Source organism: Chrysochloris asiatica, unplaced genomic scaffold (genome assembly GCF_000296735.1).
Source record: "Chrysochloris asiatica unplaced genomic scaffold, ChrAsi1.0 scaffold00144, whole genome shotgun sequence".
Lineage (NCBI taxonomy): Eukaryota > Metazoa > Chordata > Mammalia > Afrosoricida > Chrysochloridae > Chrysochloris > Chrysochloris asiatica.
This window is the reverse complement of record NW_006408662.1, coordinates 4,024,090-4,045,282: the sequence shown is the minus strand read 5'-3', so window position 1 is coordinate 4,045,282 and position 21,193 is coordinate 4,024,090. Positions and strand designations below refer to the sequence as shown.

The following is a 21,193-nucleotide window of genomic DNA, read 5'->3' as shown; positions in this document are numbered from 1 at the left end:
TGTCCCTCATCTGATTATTCAGTAATGCTTGTTAGTAATCTCATACATGAGCCCTGGATATCCACAGACAAATGTAAAAACCTTCCCTAAAAGCTGAGACTGTAAATTCCAAAAAGGCAAGTCCCCCCGCATCCAAAAAAAAAAAGCTAAAGAGGATAGAGAGAAACACTGTAAAATGATGATATATGGAGGGGATAATAATCGATGTAATGAAACAAGCTATATGAATGGTTGAATGTGAAGCTGATGATGTGCCCTGTAAACTTTCACTCAATCCAAAATAAAAACATTTAATCAAAAAAATAAAAATAAAAAAAAAAGAATATATTTCCATTATAAAATAAAAAACTCATGAAAGGCAAAAGACTAGGCAACCTTTAAGAAAATCTACAAAGATCTAAGTCTTACCTTGAGGACAAGGCCTATCAGCACAAGGCAGGCACTAGATAAAAGTTCGCTTAAATCTCAAAGCCAAGCTGAGAGAGCTGAAATCAGGCATGAAAGCATTAAAATTCATAAAAGTAGCTAATGGTAACTGGGTGAGTTAAAAAGAAGGGACGGAATGCTTTCACAGCAGACACAAAATGAGGAAGCTTGGTATCACACCAGAATTACTCAAGTAAATCCCACAGTCCAGAGGAGCGGGATGGGGTTGGGGGGTGGTTGAGATCATCCACCTCCGAACCAAAGGTGTGGTGGGTAAAAAAATCCCACTCTACACACCAGTTGAGTCCTGGGGAAATCACAGCTTGCCTTCCTTGGTCAATCCGACCCAGGCTGCTACATGAATCCCTTCTCTCTTTCATCCCATTTACCTAGGACTGTGCGCCTTCTCTCGTGTGGAGCTGTGGGTTAATGTGCTGGGCTACAAAGTCAGTTTGAATTGCAAGGTCAGAGGTTCCAGCTCCCCAGCTGCTTCTTGGAAACCCTACTATATAGGGTCGCTATGGGTCAGAACAGAGTCAACAGCACGTAAAAACAGCACGCCCCTTCTCTGGTGTGGCACTGTGGGTTAATGCACTGGACTGCAAAGTCATTTTGAACTGCAAGGTCGGAGGTTCAACTCACCAGTCGCTCCTTGGAAACCCTACTATACAGGGTCGCTATGAGTCAGAACAGACTCAACAGCACTTAAAAACAACAGTAGGCCCCTTCTCTGGTGTAGTGCTGAGGGTTAATGTGTTGGACTGCAAGGTCGGCGGTTCAAGCTCACCAGCCACTCCTTGGAAGCCCTACACAAGGTCTCTATGAGTCGGAACCAACTTGACAGCACTTAATAACAGACAACAGGCCCCTTCTCCAATGTCCATGTGTGGTGCTGTAGGATAAGCACTGGACTGCAAGGTCAGTTTGAACTACAAGGCTCACAGTACTACCAGCGCCTCCTTGGAAACCCTACGTTTTTGTTGTTATATGCCATCTAGTTAGTTCTGACCCATAGCAACCCTGTATAGGATTTCCGAGGAGCAACTGGTGAGCCTGAACCACCGACCTTGCAGTTTCAACCAACTACAGGGTCGCTATGAGTCAGAACCGACTCAATGGCACGTAACAACAATAGGCCACTTCTTGAGGAGCCCTGGTGTGGCACTGTAGGATAAGCACTGGACTGCTAACCACGAGGTTGGCTGTTCAAACCCACCAGCCACTCTTTGGAGACTCTATACAGAGTCAATATGAGTTGGAACTGACTCAACAGCACTTAACAACAACAACAAAAAGCCCTTCTCTGTTTCTTATGGCCCATAATTCTTTGGAGCAACTCTCAAACTTCAGGGAAAGGATAATCATTAATCTAACAGAAAAAAAAGACACAAACAGGTGAGATCTAGGAGGGATCCTGGCTTTGGGAACAACCATGTCCCCTGAGGAGGTGCTTACTCTCTGAGCATCCACCTTCCAACACTTTTCCTGGCCTCCCTAGGTGACCATGACAGATAACATCTCTGTGACTTTGTCAGCATTGGGCCGCAGGGTGATGCTCCCTTGTTGTCTGGATGACCCCAACCATTGGTTACAGGTTAGGTATCATGAACTAAAAGCAAAGGAGAAATCATTATTTACTATAAGAGGGTTCAACACTTCGCCGGCTGAGTTAAAATCACCCAATGGAAATCAGATTGGGTATTAATATGTATATGGGCTCTGCTCCAGAGCTGGAAAAAAAAAAAGTTCTTGTGAATTGGGTTCTTCAGGGCAACTGAGACTAAAGTACACTCCCATATATACAGCAAAATATAAAATTATCACACACACCCCACCTGCCATATAAGCACACCCATGTTCATAGCAGCACAATTCACAATAGCAAAAAGATGGAGACAGCCCAAATGCCCATCAATGAAAGAACGGATACACAAACTTTGGTACATACACACAATGGAATAATACACAATTATGAAGAACAGCAATGAATCTGTGAAACACCTCCTGACATGGATGAACCTAGAGGACATTATACTGAGTGAAATTTGTCAACCACAAATGGACAAACATTGTATAAGAACACTGTTGTAAAAACTCAAGAAAAAGTTTTCACGCTAAAAGAAACATTCTTTGCTGGTCACCAGGGGTGGGAGAGAAGGGAGAGTAATTCACCTGCTAGAGACACATGCTAACTGGGGTGATGAGGAAGATAATTTACATGCAAGAAGGAGGCTGGCAGAAGAGTGTTGAAGACACAAGAATGAATGCAAGGGCTAAGGAGACAGAGGTAAATAATGTTATATACACAACCCTGGAACAATAGTGTTCTACAGTTACATACACAGGAGGGAGAGTGGGCGTATACCCACAAATATATGAGTAAATATTTACCTTAGCTGCACACGCACCTATGCATGTGGTAGAGCATACAAGAAACCAAATGAGGAAAACTTCTTAGCTATTACTAAACATTTTAAGTCAATAAGTTGCTGGGCCTGGGTGCTCAGGACCAAAGTCTAAGGAAACGTCACGGTCAACTGGCTTAATGTAGTCCACAGAGACAATGTTCTACAGCCTACTTTGGTGAGTAGCAACTGGGGTCTTAAAAGCTCATGAGCGGCCACCTAAAGTGAAACTATAGGTCTCTCCCTGTGCAGAAAAAGAAAAAAAAAAAAAAAAATGATGAGAACTGAAGATGCTTGGAATCAATGGATTAATATAGCACTCCAGGCCTCTGAGACCAGAAGAACCTAGATGGTGGCTGCTACCACTACCGACTGCTCTAAAAGGGATGGCATTAGAAGGTCCCAGGTAGAGCGGGAGAAAATGTGGAACAAAACTCAAAATTGAAAATGAAAAAAAAGACTGGGCTTATTGGTCAGAAAGTGACTGGAGGAACCGGAGACTGTGGCCCTCAGCCACCATTCAGGTCTGGAATGGAACTCACCCGCATGGTCTCATTTTCAGCCATGCAGTCGATAGATAAATGGGGGAACAACAACACTAGTGAGGTGTGCTCATGGAATGCTCAACCATTCAAGATCTAAAGGGCAACGTTTACCTAAGGACAAAGTTGAGAGGGGTTGGAAAGGTGGGTGGAATGGAAATAACCTCAGGGAGGAAGTAGGATAACTGTTGTCGCATGGTAGGGACTGCAATCATTGAGATAAAACAAAGTGTAGGATTTGTTGACTCTGAAACTGATGATCTTGTCTGTAATCTTTCACTCAATTCACAAGAAAAAGTCTCAAGAAAAAAGGAAAAAAATCGACCCCACTACAATATCCATGAGCTCATTTCACAATAAACATGTAAGTATGTTGTTGTTATGTGCCATGGAGTTGGTTCCGACTCATAGTGACCCTGTACATGGTTTCCGAGGCTGTAAATCTTTACAGGAGCAGAAAGCCTCATCTTTCTCCCACAGAACAGCTGGTAGTTTCCAACTGATGACCTTGCGGTTCGCAGCCCGATTCGTAACCATTATGCTGCCAGAGCTCCTTAAACATGTAAGTATAGGTCCTATCATTTTGTTCTAAAAATGGAGATATAAAATGAAGCTGAAACTCCACCATGGACACATGGCGGAAGAAGGAGAAACTTACTTGTCTAGCTGGTGAGTTTCCACCAGCAGAGTAAACAGTGCTGGACGGCAATTCTCCACATGTATCTCCCATGTCTACATGTCTAGTGAGCAGGCAGACTGACAACTGTAGCTTTTGCTTAGTTTACCTTTCCACGGATGTCTGAAAAACAAACCACCTTGTAAAATAGAGATGCTGTCCCTCTCTTACTCTCTCTGGATCAGATCTGTTTGTGAACCAATATAATAATACTGTCCTCAGGGCAAAGGCTGAGAATATGTACTAGAAGTCCTCCTGGAACAGCATGTTTTCCTAACCTCAGGATTGTCAACTATGGTACAAACCTACTGTGCAAAGAACAAGCAAGCTGTTCACCCAGGAGCCATCATGGCAAGAAAATCAGGCCATCAGGATAAATCCCACCCAAGACCGAAACTCAAAGGGAACACATGAACAGGCTTGTAAGCTTGCTGGTGACCGAGTTGATCTCCTTGTGAGTGGAAGTGGGGGAAAGGCAGTAATGAAGATATTGGCTGACTTCGGCCATGTTCCATCATAGATACCTGTCAACCTTGAGACGAGAGAGAGAGAGAAGAGGAAGGGCTGGTTGGTCTGAAGTTTGGGGAGATGTGGGAGCTCCTGAGGCCATGGGCACTTATCTAGCCACGGTGGGCTACAGCTGAGAGGGAAGCATCTAGCTGATATGAACTGAGGAGAGATGCACAAGAATGCCCAAATGTGCAGATAGTATCCATTTGACCTAGTTTGGATGGCTTGATGATCAGAACTGGACTAGATAAAGAAGTTTACTACAGGAAGCAAGTGTAAATTGATACAATTTGATGAACTTAACTTTTGTTTATGAATGTAGCTGCTTAAAATTCCAGCGGAGAGAGAAGGAGTGTTCACATCAAGGATCAAACCTATCTCCTCAGTATATAGGGTTGATTGTTGTTGTTAAGTGCTGTCGAGTTGGTTCCAACCCATAACAACCCTTAACAGGGTTTCCGTGGCGGTAAATTCTTTACAGGAGCAAAAAGCCTCATCTTTCTCCCGCGGAGCAGCTGGTAGTTTTGAACTGTTGACCTTGAGGTTCGCAGCCCGATTTGTAACCACTATGCTAACAGAGCTCCTTATATAGGGTAGATTTGTTGTTGTTAAGTGCCGTCAAGTCGATTCCGACCCATAGCGACCCTGTATAGGGCTTCCAAGGAGCAGCTGAACCTTGCAGTTCAAACTGCTTTGCAGTCTGGCGCATTAACCCACAGCACCACACCAGGACTCCATAGGGTTGATAGGAATGGGCAATTTAGACACTGGCTACCTAAAATGGAGGGAGGTGCTATAAAGGCACAAAGTGGCTGGTTTACAAGTTTTCAAAAGAGTGCTGAGTTTCAGAGTAAGAAGGTAGGGTAGAATTCCCACTGAATAGTTTTCATCTTGTCTAGATGGATCTGTGAAATAAGATGGATATATAATTGTTATCATGACTAATTGCGACTGTCACAACTGTAAAGATAGAAGTTTTTTTTTTAGCATAAAGGGAGGAGGAGTTAATCTAACATTCCAGGAACAGAGGACCCTAGGACCATCAAGGGAGAAGAGCATGAATGGAATGCGGGAAGGACCCTATCCAGAGAAGCAGCGACACCAGAGATGCAGGCAGAGATGAGGACATGGAGAGAGGGAGCAGCTGAGGACTCTAGACTCAGGGAAAGAGAAAGGCTGTGTTGCAGCAGGCAGGAGCACGCTTGCAGAATGTGCCCTTTGGTCATTTAAATGAATATATATTTTCTGTGTGTGTGTGTGTATACATCCAAAAAAAAGAGGGAATAGAGGTAAATGCTGTTAACTGAAGATGCATGGAGGGGATTATAATCATTGCAATGAAACAAATCATGATTGGCTAAGTGCAAAACCAATGATCTGCCCTGTAAACTATCATTCAATTCACAATAAAAGCTTTAAAAACAACAACAACAACCTAGTGGGTGTGGGTAACATCCACTTAGGTTCACCGTCACATTGTCAACAAGGGGGGCCGTAGGTGACGCACACAGAGGACTGATGCAAATCGAAACACCTAAAACCATGGCAGACCCAGAGTTCAAGCTGTACTATGAGCAGCCCTTTCCTCAGACCCAGAATCACCTGCCATCCTTCCTAGAATTGTAAGAGGATCACCTATTAGAAGTCAAGGAGGGTGAAACCTCATCCCTTCCACATTCCTGACAAACGGGGGTCCATATTCTCTTTCTCCTGGGACTAGCTCTACTCCCACATAAGCTCATCCACTCAGGCAGTTGGCCTGCTCTGATAACCACGAGCAAATGTGGAAAAATTCGACAGTAAGCTAAAATAAATACACTTAACGTTTGCCAATATTGCTCAACAAAAAAATTAATACAGAGTGTATACCAAAAAAATAAATCAATAAAAAACCCACCATTGTCTATTAAATTCCAAGTCCTAGGGACCCACAGGGTTGCTTTCTAGGAGCAGATAGCCTCATCTCTCTCCTGTGCAGTGGCAGATTTGAACCCCTAACTTCTGGCTAGCAGCCCAAAGCTTAACTCACTGTGCCACAAGGGATCCTTATTTTTGTTGTTGTTAAGTACCATCAAGTTGGTTCCAACTCATTGCAACCCTGTATAGGGTTTCCAAGGAACAGCTGATGAGCTTGAACCACCAACCTTGCATTCAAACCAACCTTGCAGTCAAGCACATTAACCCACAGTGCCACACCAGGACTCCATATCCATATAAAATACTAACTTGTCATTTTTAAAGAACAAATGTAAAAAACGCAGTTTGAACAAAGGAATATAGGAAAAGCAATGACTTTTGTGAAAAGTTTTAAAAATAGAGTACCCTTCTAAGAGACACAGGAAATTGTATTTTAATTAAAAAAAAAAAAAAATGCTAAAGATACAAATAAAGAGTTTTTTTCACCTGCACTAAGGAATATGTTTTGGTTAAACATGACTAAACAATTCATTTCAGCACTATAATCTATCCTAATGCTGGGCGCCAGGAACTGATGGAATACAAATTGAAATCTTTCAACAAACTAATGCAGCACTGGAGGCACTCACTCACCTAAGCCAAAAAATGTGAAAGACAGCTACGTGGCTAACCGATTGGAAGAGATCCATATTTGTACCCAGTCCAAAGAGAGGTGACCCAAAGGACTGCAGAAATAATCCAACAATATCATTAATATCACAAGCAAATAATATTTTGATGAAGATACTTTTTTAAATGACTGCAATAGTACATCAACAAACAACTGCCAGAAATTCAAACTGGATCCCAACGAGGATGTGGAATTTTGGAGATCATTGCTGACATCAAATGGATCTTGGCTAACAGCAAAGAATACCAGAAAAATATTTACTTGTGCTATTGACTACACAAAGGCTTTTGACTATGATAAGCTATGAGTAACACTGTGAAGAATGCGTAATTAATTATGCTCAGGAGGAACCTGTACATAGACAGAGTCAGTCAGTCATTCAAACAGAACAATAAGACACCTAGCGGTTTTAAATCAGGAAAGGTGTGTGCCAGGGTTGTATTCTTTCACTATACTTATTCAATCTGAACTGCAAGGTTGACAGTTCAAGCTTACCAGCTGCTCCTCGGAAACCCTATACAGGGTCGCTATGGGTCAGAATCGACTCAACAGCACTTAACAACAACAACAATGCTGAGTAAATAATCTGAGAAAGTGAATTATATGAAGCACATGTCATCAGGATTGGAGAAAGACTCATTAACCTGTGATATGCAGATGATAAAACCTCCTTTGCTGGAAGCAAAGAGGACTTCAACTACTTCACAATGTTACCCATAGCTTATCAAAAGCCTTTGATGAAGATCAAAGAGCACAGCCTTCAGTATGGATTGCACCTCACGTAAAGAAAACAAAAATTCTCACTACTGGACCGATAAATAACACCATGATAAATGGAGAAAAGGCTAAAGACTTCATTTTGCTTAGATCCACAATCAATAGACATGGAAGCAGCAGCCAAGAAATCAAATGACATATTGCATTAGGCAAATCTGCTACACAAGACCACTTAAAAAATGTTGAAGAGCAAAGGTGTCAGTTTGAGGACTAAGGTGTGCCTGACCCAAGTCAGGGTATTTTTAAGAGCCTCAGATGCATGTGAAAGTTGGACAGTGAATAAGGACGATCACAGAAGAATTGGTGCGTTTGAGTTATGGTGTTGGAGAAGAATATTGAAAGTACCTTGGATGGCCAGAAGAACAAACAGATCTGTGTGGGAAGTAGTACAGACAGAATGCTCCTGAGAAGCCAGGATGGCGAGACTTCGTCTCTCATACTTCAGACATGTTATCAGGAGGAGCTAGTCTATGAAGAAGGATGTAATGCTACGTAATGCAGAGGGTTAGCACAAAAAAAGGAAGACCCCTAACAAGATGGACTGGCACAGTGGCAGCAACAATGGACTCAAGTGTAACAACAGTTGTGAGGCTGGTAATTCATTGGGTTGCTGTGAGTTGGAACCAAGTCAACTGCACCTAACAACAACAACAGGCTCCTTGAACGTGTATGTCAAGCTCTCATCTCAAATTCAAAAGGAGCATTACCTTTTCCAGAAATCTGGTCTCCCTTCCCAATGACTGCATTTCTGATGATCCAACCAGCCTCCAAAATCTGAACAGTTTTGAGTCATCTTCAACTCTTCCCTTCCTCAAACCCCTACACTTGGATTACAAAGTCCTGTCTTCTCTTTGCTTCACCCTCCCACTCCACAACCATACTGTCTGCATCCCCATCTCACATTCTGTGGATACAAGAGGCTCCTCCTGATCTTCCTGCTTCCCTTCTCTTGCTACTCAAACCCATTCTCACACCTGCACTAAACTCATCTCTCAAGACACTTCACCTCGATCTTTTCCTCCATCCTCCTGACCTTAGGCACTTATTCTACACAATATCCAAGAATTACTACAATCATCATGTCTAAAGCACATATCAATTGTTGTTGTTGTTAAGTGCCATCGAGTCGGTTCCGACCCACAGCAACCCTGTATAGGGTTTCCAAGGAGAGACTGGTAAGCTTGAACCACACATTTTGCAGTTCAAACCAACCTTGCAGTCCAGCACATTAACCCACAGCACCACATCAGATCATATAATTACATTTAATTACTTAATCTCGACTAGACAGATAGTGGTAGTTATGCGTCAGGGAGTTGGTTCCAACTTACAGCGACCCTGTATAGGGTTCCCGAGGCTGTAAGTCTTCATGGGAGCAGAAAGCTTCATCTTTCTCCCATGGAACGACAAGTAGTTTCAAACTGCTGACCTTGATATTAGCAGTCCAACTCATAATCACTATGCTACCAGAGTTCCTTCTTACTAGACTATCAGGTCGCTATGGGTAGGAACAGACTCGATGGCACTTAACAACAACAACCATCATCCCCTTAAAGGCAAAACTCATGTCTCTCTTGTTCAGCGCTGTATCCCTAGAACCTAGCTCACCCCCACCTAAAACAAAAACAAAAAACAAAACCTACTACCATCAAGTGGAAGCCGACTCACAGTGACCTCTACAAGGACAACTACAGCTAACTACTCCTTTGGGTTTCACAGAAACTCAACTTATTCTGAAGAGCAGCTGGTGGGTTTGAACTCCCAATCTTGTAGTTACCAGTTCAACCAATGCCTCACCCTCAGCACCACCAGGGCTTCTTGTACCTACCTCAGCACACAGTAAATCTCAACAAATACTTGGAGAATGAATGAACTATACAAACATTAAACTCAAAATATAAATGGTTACTTATTTTTAATATTTCTAACAATTTTTTTTTTTTTTCTCTAAAGGCTTCAGTCTTCATCTTTTTAAACCAAACAAGAGTTTAGGTTAGCTGGTAAGGTTATCTGCTTTCTGCACTGTGATCTTTATGCTCCTTTAAAGCACTATCTATTGTTGCTGTTGTGTGCTGTCGAGTCAGTTCCAACTCATAGCGGCCCTGTATAGGGTGTCTAAGGAGTAGCTGGTGGGTTTGAACCGCTGACCTTGTGGTTCACAGTCCAGTGTTGATCGTATAGCGCCACACCAATCTACCTGGGATCAAACTGACAACAGAAACTCCAAAGACCAGATGGGAAGCTTAGGGGGCAGTGAATTCAGGTCACTGATGGAGGAACAACTCAGAAAAGCAGGGTGGGGATAATTGTAGAACTCAACCATGGAGTCAGTGTCACTGAATTCTACACGGTCGAACTGCTGGATTCGTACGCTCTTCTGTATTTATTCAACAACAAAATCTAAAATATTTTTAAAGAAAAAAAAATTTTTTTCACTTAATTTAGTATATCCTGCAAAAGTAGACCAGGTGTGGTGGTGTGTCATAAGCATTGTCTGTTAACCATAAGGTTGGCGGTTCAAATTCACCAGTCACTCCTTGGAAACCCTACTCAGGGTCGCTATGAGTCAGAACAGACTCAACAGCATTTAACAATAACAACAAAAGTAGACAGTTCAGGTTTTTCACTCTACCCTTACAAACAAATTCTAGCAAAATACAATACATGTGAATTTCTTCGTGGTTCATATACTTAGTTTTAAATTCAGTATAAATAACAGTTCACTAATTTCATTTCAACAATGCTCTTATTGGCTTTATTTTTAAAGCTGATATTAAATTCAACATAAGGAGCTCTAGTAGCGTAGTGGTTATGAGTCAGGCTGCTAACCTCAAGGTCAGCAGTTCAAAACTTATCACCTGCTCCCCGAAAGAAAGATGACATTTTCTGCTTCTGCAAAGACTTACAGCCTTGTAAACCCTATACAGGGTTTCCATGAGTTAGCACTGATTCCATGGTACACTAATACCACCACCAAGTATAAACATATCAATATTTATATAATATTTTTAACTTTTCATGTAATCGGTTATAATTTAGTGTGTATAATCCTAGATTTTGACCAGAAATGGACCTTGTAGATCAACTCACATTACAGATGAAGAAACACATTCAGGAAAATTCAGCCTAGGCAGCTAATTAATGTTAAAAGCCTCACAGATATAAAAACCTTGTCATCACATGGTAATCTAGTCCAAATAGGATAGTGCTGGTGGTGATGTGCCGCGAAGTCGGTTCCAACCCATAGCGACCCTGCATAGGGTTTCCAAGGCTATGAATCTTTACCGGAGCAGAAAGCCTCATTTTTCTCCCTCGGAGCGGATGGTAGATTCGAACTGCTGGCCTTGTGGTTTGCAGCCCGACCTGTAGCCCATTATACTACCCAGGTTCCTCAACCAGGATAGTACCCAAGGGATGTTTCTCATCTCCACTGATGCTAAAGCTTTCATCCCCAAACTATAAACATGACTAATGGAGATTCTGAGTGCCCATCCAGCACCCATAGTCCTTCTTTGTTGGAAAAGAATACTGACTCCTAGAGTCTGCTTCACACTGGACATCAGCCCTGTTGGCTGTCCAGTACTTTATAGCCTCGTGATATTGATCCCAGCTCCTATGCAACCGTCTGTCTCAGGGGAACAGACTGTCCATGCAAAGCAAAGCCAAGTATGAATATCCTCAACTTCCTTTCCTAGAAGTCAAGAAATACTTTATCAACATTGTGAAGTGAACGTCCATTCTATCAATGGGGCAAACACCCCAAGACACTCTCCCAACCTGGCAGAAAAGAGAAGGAACTTAATGCAAGGCATGCTACTCATACATTGTTGTTAGCTGCCCTCTAGTCGGCAGGGACCGCAGGCATGTAACAGAATTAAACTCAACTTAGTCCCATGCAATCTTCATGATCATTCATACTTTCAATTCCATTGTTGAAGCCATTGTATAGCAGTCCCCAGTACTAGATTGTTGTTAGGTACCATTGAGTTGGTTCCAACTAAGTAACCCTATGCTCAACAGGAAACTATACGCCTTACGTCATCCTCACAATCATCACGTATGAGCTCATTGTTGCTGCCACTGTGCCAAGCCATCTCGCTGGGGACTTTCCTCTGTTCTACAAGGTTAACAAAGCTTTTGTTTCAATATTGAAATATATTTTATTGACACTTGTTCAAATGTACACTTATGATCCAAAAGTATCCAAAAGACCAGTGCCATTGAGTTTATTCTAACTCTTATTAGTGACCCTATAGAGGGTTTCTGAGACAGTAAATCCTTACAAGAACAGACAGCTTCACCTTTCTCCTGGTGGGCTTGAACCTTTGACCTTGCTGGTCACAGGTACGTCCCTCCACCCCTCCCTGGAGGTTACCTGCACCTTCGTTTCTAACAACAATGGTGAACACGGCACAGGACCAAGCAGCATTTCCTTCTGTTGCACACAGGGTCACACCTAACAACAAAAACATTCTAGAATGTTCTTAAATCAGTACGATAAATAATGCCTATCTGAGTTACCTGCGTCTGCTGAACCAGGTTATCCGTGGGACTGATGTAATTTATTAAATACAGAGTTGTTTTATGGTAACTATGAAATGCGCATAATATGAAATTGTTGTTGTTGTTAAGTGCTGTCGAGTCAGTTTCGACACAAAGCGAGCCTGTAAAGGGTTTCCAAGGAGTGGCTTGTGAGCTTGAACCACAGACCTTGGTGTTCAATGTGGCTTTGCAGTCCAGCATTTTAACCCACAGCGTCACACCAGGACTCCAAAAATTAGTGAATATGAAAAACAAGGCCATAAACTCAAAATACAACTTAAATAACGTAACTTTAATAACTCAATCAGGGAGTCCGTCGTCTCCCTGTAAAATACATCTGCATTTTGTTAATCCTCAACCTACAGACAATTTCACTCTTCTGGATCACGAAGTTATTCTGCTACTTAAACACTTTGCTTCATGGCATAAACTCTGCACCCTTGATTTGCAGCTTGCTTACATATCTGACCAGATGGACTCCTGGTGTGGCGCTGTAGGATCAGCACTAGACCACGAACCACAGGTCTACGGTTCAAACCCACCAGCTGCTGCTTGGAAATCCTATACAGGGTTGCTATGAGTCAGAACCCACTCAGTGGCATTTCACAACAAACAGCAAGTTACTTCCTAAGGAAAATGCAAGCCTACTTCCAGATGGAAAGAAACTCACCATGTCAAAATCTTCCTATGCTAAAGCACCAGTATTTAGATCTAACATTAAAATGCACTTAGTATCTAAAGTAAAAGGCTCTCTTCCAAAGAACAACACAGAGAGGACAGTTCAAACTTGCCTGCTCTCCTGGCAGAGATCTACTTGAGATATCTGAAACTTGAAAGGGAAAATCTGCAGACACCAGTCATTCAACTTTCAAGTTTCTATCGACCAAAAATGTGTTTGATTTTTCATCTTTCACTGGAAATAGTAAGAATATCCCAGGAAAAAATGTTTGTCTTCTATGAGAAACACTACTAATGATTTTTCCAACATGCTGTTCAGTGTCTCTTCTTTAAAAGTTACATTCCTCTAAGAGTCTAATATTAATTTCATAAAAAACTCCCTCACCTAGAGTCCTGGTGTGGCGCTGTGGGTTAATGCGCTGGACTGCAAAGTCAGTTTGAAATACAACGTCGGCAGTTCAAGCTCACCAGCTGCTTCTCGAAAACCCTATACAGGGTCGCTATGGGTCGGAACTGACCCAACAGCACTTAACAACAACAACAACAAGAAATCACTGTACTTGATTCCAAGAACTGGTTCCCACTTTTGCCTTAACTGTCAAAGAAATCAAAGCTAAATTTCATCCTTGAAAGACTGCAGCTGTCCTCCGATTTGGTTTGTTTTTTTTTGTTTTACATACTACTTCCATCTTTCTACTGCCTTCATTGTGGGCTTTTTCTCTCATTCTTTTGATGGTGGCCCAATCATGTGTTTGCTACTGAAGCCACCCCAAAATCTTTTTTGGAAGTAAGTCACCAAAACCAAACCCAATTCTGTCAAATTGATTGTGTCTGAGTGTGACCTGAGAGGACAGGGTAGAACTACCCTCATTGGGTTTCCATAAATAAATCTTTCTGGAAACAAATGACCACTTGTGCTAAACAAAAGGTCAGCAGTTCAAACCCACCAGTTGCTCCAAGGGAGAAAGATATGGCAGTCAGCTTCCATAAAGATTTATAGCATTGGAGACCCTCTGGGGCAGCAGTTCTACCCTGTCCGATGGGGTCGCTAGCATCAGAATCAACTTCCTGGGCAAGTAAGGCAGTATGACCTGCCCATTTGGCACCTACCATCTGGTGAAGGGTACAATACTAATCATTTCAGGTGCCTGTCTTTTCATGTGCACTTTCTTAAAATCGTCAAAGACTGGGAGGTGATAGTGGACAGACAATAGATCTTACAAATCCTTCTGTGCCCAGCTGCATTGCAAACAACAGCCCCGCCCACTGCAGATGCTCAAGACTAGTTGCAAAGAGTAAGCCGATATTTCTGGAAGTTTACTAGATAACGTGCTGTTGGAGGTAGCCAGCAGAAAATGAGGTTTCCATTTTAAGTAGTCGATCATCCAAAAAAGATGAAAATATGTAAATTACCTACACAGCTAATCAGAATTGCATATAAGAAAGTTCCTGGAGCTGCCTGTGGCAGGGTTAATCTGAGAACACTGAGACTTTTAATCAAGTCACACACACACAAAAAAAGGAGAGAGACTTGTGAAGTCATTTGGCTACTAAATCATGACTTCAAAGAGCCACAAGATTATAGCGTTCAAAGGGCATGAACATTTTCATGTTCGTAGTAAAGAACAGGACTCCCGGTGTAGCGTTGTAGGATCAGCACGGGACTGTGAACCACAAGGTCGGCAGTTCAAACCCACCAGCTGCTCCTTGGAAACAACATACATACTCACTATGAGTCAGAATTGGCTCACCGGCACTTAACAACAATAACAGACAAGAACAAGGATCATTAGACACTCAAGATGAACTTTGGGGGTATCTGTCAAAGAGCCTAGAAGCAGTCAGCGCCTGGTTTTCTCAAAAGGTGATTTCATAAGGAAACCTTTCCAAAAAATGTTCTACAACTCCTGTGTCAAGAGCTGACAAACATTGTACGGCCTTACTCAAATGGAACTTCAAAATATATAGAAATCAAAGATTATGAACAGTTACCAGGGGCTGGAGGGAGGGGGAGGTAGAGGTTTTGTTTGGAAGGTACTGAATTTGTACGAATGGTAGTGGAATACTTAGGACACAAATAGAAATAATGTAGGCATACATGATAGATGTCATCAATGTCACTGAAATTGTAAATGTGGAAGTTCTGTTGGCAGATGTTTTAGTGTGTCTATTTTCATTAGAATAAAAAGATGTTTTTAAAAAATCAGACACACACACACAAAGGATAGAAGGGAGAAAGTTCGAATGAGGACCCTTAAAATAGGAAGATTAAATAATTCCTTACATATAAGGACATTTAAGGAACAGTCTATGTACCAGAGTCAGTTAAAGACTAATATATAAATATACAGGTGATGTACAACAAACAGGACAAGTGGCTGTTCATTCTCCAGTGGGAGTCTGGGACAAGTCACGTAAGACACCTCTCTGGTACAGGTACACTAAGTACCTGATAAGTGATTGCTACCCACCTTCTTGAATCTGAAGCCTCTTCTTAGATTAGGATAATTTCTCTCTCCTTCTTACCTCCACCTCATATACACACGCACACATCACGATAATTTCATGTATATGCGTTGGTGGTGGTGGTGGTGGTTGATGGTAGTGTGTGTAGAGTTGGTTCCCATGCATAACGGCCCTGTATAGGGTTTCCGAGGCTGTAAATCTTTACAGGAGCAGAAAGCCTCATCTTTCTCCCATGGAACTGCTGGTAGTTTTGAACTGCTGACCTTGAGTCTAGCAGCCTGACTCGTAACTACTACATTACCAGAGCTCCTATGTAAATGCATTAGGAGGTGGTTTACTATAAAGGCAGCAACAGAAAGGGCTTAGAGTCACTGTTCTGGACTTATCCTGGTTTCAAATCATAGCTGTTACTTGTATGATCTCAGAGAATATACTTAACCTTACTGTTGTTGTTGTTATGAAGCGCTGTTGAGTCGGTTCCGATTCATAGCCACCCTGTACAGGGTTTCTGAGGAGCAACTGGTAAGTTTGAACCTGCTACCTTGTGGTTCAAAGCGATCTTACAGTCCAATGCTTTATCCCACAGAGCCACACCAGGGCATTAAATGAGGATAACAAATGTGTCTGCTTCTTAGGTAAGAATATAGAAAATACTTATTACCAGAGTAAGTAGCTCAGGAAGCTCTCAGCCAATATTTTTAAGACAATTTATAATAAAATATGGGTTTTCAGGTTCCTTATACTAAATTCTGTCCTGCAGGGATCTTTTAGTACCTGGTTGGGAGCCACAGTCTTAGAAAATAAATAAAAAGCACAGAAGGGCAGTAAATTCCATCAGCAAGTATCAGAGCAGCTCAGAGGTCAGCTCTGAGATAGGCCAGTGCAGCTGGTGGTTACTGGAGTAGTTCAAAGAAGCTGAAAGTGGAGCAGGACTTTACATTGAAAACAAGGTGCTGTTACAAAATGAATTGCATCCCCCACCAAAATATATATATATACATATATATATATATGTATATTGAAGTTCTAATGCCTGGTACCTGTGAACATGACCTTGTTAGAAAACAGGGTCTCAGTTAAATTAACCTGGTAAGAGTCCCCAGGTGGTGCAAAGAGGCAAGTTCTGGACTACTAATCGAAATGTTACTGGTTCTAACCCACTCACAGTTGTACTGTGAAACAAACTCGAATGTAGCTGATTTGGTTTGATTTTTCATGCAGGAATCAGTTTGGAGACAGAGTTTTGCTGCCTCCAGAAGCCTGCAGAGACAACATAGGATCTTTCTTTAGAGCCCCTGGAAAGAACAGGGTGCTGCCAACATCCTGAATCCAGGCTGGTCGCCTCGAGAACACTGACACAAAAAATTTCTGTTCCTACTAGACACCCAGTGTGAGTTCTAAGGTGCACCTGACCCAAGCCATGGTATTTTCAATAGCCTCATATTCATGTGAAAGTTGGTCAGTAGAAGAATTGATGCATTTGAGTTATGGTTTTGGAGAATACTGAAAACGCCATGGGCTGCCAAAAGAACAAAGCAATCTGTGTTGTTAGAAGTACAGCCAGAATGCTCCTTGGAGGCTAGGGTGGCCAGACTTCGTCTCTCATACTTTAGACATACTGTCAGGAGGGACCAGTCCCAGGAGAAGAATATCATGTTTGGTAAGGTGGAGGGTCAGAGAAAAAGAGGAAGACCCCCCCAGTGAGATAGATTGGCACAGTGGTGGCAGCGATAGACTCGGGTGTAGCAATGATTGTGAGGTTGGCCCAGGACCAGGCAGTGTTTCGTTCTGTTGTGCATAGGGTTGCTATGAGTTGGAACCAACTCCACAGCACATAACAACAACAACTAGTCACTCAAGATGTAGTATTTTGTTATCAACCCTAGTAAGAGACCCACACGATAAACCTGTGCTTATGGAAGACCCTCTGTGGCAACCTAGAAGACAAAATGGAGTGGGAGGGGGCTACTTCCTCACTTTCCTTGCAGGCATTTAGTAACCAAAGGACTGCTCTCACTTCTAACCTGTGCTAACTCTTAGTGCGGATCACTGAAGGTGGTTTAGAAAACCTCGGCTACAGAGTGGATTCTGGCTCAGAATGACCTGTTACAGCACTTTCAAGACTGCATAGCTTACAGCCCTATCCACCTTCCGGGGATCAGTGGGTTTGAACCTAAACCCTAATTAGGAAGACAGGAATCATGTGCACAACATCCCAGCAAAAAAAGAAAGAGAGAACAGTACATAGCGCCTGAGCTGTCAGATGGTCTGACTATAAGAGTCTACTTCCTCAAGCTTAGATCTGTACCATCCCCACCTGCCTTACCAGCTTTCAAACATGTATTATAATTATCTTAAACAAAGATTCATGAATAAGCAAAAACAATTGAGTTGAAATTAACCAGCTATCGTCAAAGAATATTGGGCAATAAATACTGATTATACGATATGACAAAAGTCTGCACAAGTTCAATGACTGGCCCAAAGTAACAGGATGGGGATACCATGGCTGAACATAAATTTCCTGATTCCAATACACTTATGGTCATATTTGGTATTCATGGTGACTAAGGTTCTTGATTTGTTAAGATAGACCTTATCTTGGTAGTTCGTGCCCTTAGTCTAGAAAGAACTTACACTTGTCAGACCATTAAGAGATGATTTTAAGGATTCTAACAGTGCTTTCCATTTGTTAATTTTCAATTGACGTTAAGACCAATTTATCCTAAAAGTAACATCCGTTAACCTAATATCTCAATGTGTGGCGCTGTGAGTTAATGCGCCAGACTGAAAAGCCATTTGAACTGCCAGGTCGGTGGTTCAAGCTCACCAGCTACTCCTCAGAAAACCTACACAGGGTCGCTATGGGTCAGAATTGACTCGACAGCACTTAACAACAACAACATGAGGCAGAATAGCATAGCATGATGGTTGAGAACCACGACTCCAGAACCAGTTGGGTTTGAATCCAAACTGGATACTTCCTAGTTGTTGTTGTGTTAAGTGATGTCGAGTTGATTCCAACTCACAGAGACCCTGTATAGGGTTTCCAAGGAGCAATTGGTGATTTTGAGCCGCAGGCCTCGTGGTTCAAACCAAGCTTGTGGTCCAGTGCTTTTCCCTCAGTGCCACTTCCTAGTTGTAGGCAAATTAAACTCTCAGGCTTCAGTTTTCACCTCTGTGCAGTGGAAGTAAAAAGCACTCCCTTTAAAGAGTTGTTTTGAGAATTAAATGAGTATTAGTCACACTGCTGGAACACAATGAGTATTCTAATATAATACGTCATTATCACCTTTACTGCAGAGTTTGGAAACTTAATATTGGTCACTACATGCTCTTCAAGTATACACACACTACATCTTCTCTTCAAAAATATGAGCAAAATTATGTCATTACTAATGATTCTAAAATATGAAGGGGCTTCAAAAAGTTCATAGGAAAATCCCAGTCTCTTTCTATTCCATTTTCCTACACACTTTCTGAAGTCTTCTCATAGTACAGCTTGATAAGACACTATGGTCTGGCCCTACCTAGTGCCACACCTCTGAGAGATAGCTATCTTAGACTAGCCAAGGTCAGCCCCTGTCAGGGACCTCCAACACATTCTCAACATCAACTCTTGGTTATCTAGTTCAAGTATCTCATTTCCTTGCAAATGTAATCCTGCCCTCACATTGGGCCCAATCTGTGAGTTAGACTTCAAAATGTGTGTACATGAAACTCGTGTAATTTTTTTTTTTTTTTTTTAAGTTTTTGTGGTTTTATTCTTAACATTTCCTACTTGATGGCTCCACAGCACTACTTTTATTTTCTCCTTTTCCATCCTGAAATCTGGTGAGGGGAAGAACCAAGCAAGCAAGCATGCCTCCCAAGCAGGAGCAGGTAAGTGGCCCAGGTATTGGGATACAGCAAGATGCTTCCAGACATACTCATAAGTAAACGTGTCTTCTCCCTACTCAGTACTCAAATCTACATGGCACAAAATCCTAAGTGCATCCTTATAAGCTTGGAGACACTAGCACGCAGGTCACCTGTGGGCAGGTAACAGGGTAGCCTTGTAAGGGTGTGAGGGACACATCCTGCTCACATACCCCAAAGAGATTCCGGAAGCATTCGATGCATTAAGCACCCTCCAAAAGCTCCATGCTCCCCGTAAGCCCCCTGTCCTCTCCCATCTGTCTGCAAGCAGGCACCTTCCAGGACGCGCACCGGGGCCCGAGCTAGGGAAGCTGGAATGTGGGCGCCTACACGTGCCGGACGGTGGGTGGCCGGGACCCCGCGGTGCCTGCGCGCGAGTCCTGCGCTCACTCACCTGGCCCGTGATGCCAGTGATGAGTGCCACCTTCCTGGACCTGACAGTCTCGCCATCCCCGGAGCCCCGGACGCTGGGGCAGCCTCCACGCGCGTGTGCCATGTCCTCACGGGCGACAGTCAGGGACGAATAAGGGACTGGAGCCCTAGGCAGTGGCCGCTAGTGAGAGGCGCGCGAACTGCCGCTGCATTTCTAGGGAGGAGGAAGAGGAGGACGAGGGCGGGCGAAGAGGAGGAGGAACTGGCGCCGGAGGCCGAGGGGCGGGAACCTAGCATCCCGGAGGCCTCTGCCTGAAAGTGACAGGCAGGCGGTGGGCGGGGCAGAGCACGCCGCGTCCTCCGTCATCCCGCAACGCTCCTGCAGCGCAGGCGACAGGCCGCGCCCCGGCCAATGGCCGCGTGAGGGGCGGGGCTTATAGGGCGGGGCGGGGCTTGGAGGGCGGGGCCTACACCTTCTTCAGACCTGCGCGCCGCCTCCATGACGCCATGCATGAAGGGGGACGTTCATCTCCTCAGCTCTCCAGATTTCCCTGAAATCCTGATGAACTACAGAATGCTGGGAGTAACTATGGGTTGTCCTTGACTTAGGAAAAAGCTAACACTTCTCAAGCTGCCTCAGTCTAAACTCACAGGGTCATTGACATTTACAAATAATTCTTGAAAACCTATGGCAGTGCCTTTCCTGGGAGTCTGATTTTGCAGGACTTGAAAAGCCCACTTACTGCAACAGCTAGAAAGTATCACAAATCTGACTAACTTCGCCTCTAAACTGACCTTCTGGCCCTTCTTGCATTTCCCTGAGGCTTAGTACTAGATTCCAAGTAATTGAATTCAAAGTAATCTAGTTCAGAGGACTGGCCCTACCTTGAACAGGATAAGGAAATGAAAGGACTGCACTGGTTAATAATCCCAGGCTGGACGTGGCATATTGCAAATATAGTCATTCAAAGGCAAGGTGGGGACCCAGCTGGCGTCTGTTGAATTTGGCTTCCCTTGACAGCTGCAGATTGGACAGGAAGAAGAGTCAAGGTGAGTCAGGCATTGGGAGAATAGCAGGTGTGTGTGTGTGTGTGTGTAAGCAGTTGGCTTGAAACCCTGTGACAGAAACATCTCTGCTGTGCTCATCTGTGCCTGTTCCTCCCTGCAGCAGATAACTTTAGAACATCCTCTCAAACCCCTAAGAGACTAAGAGTGTGAAGCAGGTCACTGAATCCCAAAATCAGAAAGCCTAGAAATTAAAAATTGCCATCCTGTCAAACCCCTCAGGCATGGT

General features: G+C 43.1%; 1 protein-coding gene across 1 annotated transcript in view; it reads right to left on the bottom strand.

The window, feature by feature from the left end:
• GMDS (GDP-mannose 4,6-dehydratase) overlaps window positions 1-20,027 on the bottom strand; it is an 809,379-nt gene extending 789,352 nt beyond the window's left edge. The window contains exon 1 of the mRNA XM_006870563.1: window positions 19,922-20,027. Coding sequence (XP_006870625.1) covers window positions 19,922-20,023 — 102 coding nt within the window. The 5' untranslated portion in view covers window positions 20,024-20,027. The remainder of the gene's footprint in view (window positions 1-19,921) is intronic.
• Between the last annotated feature and the right edge of the window lie 1,166 nt (window positions 20,028-21,193).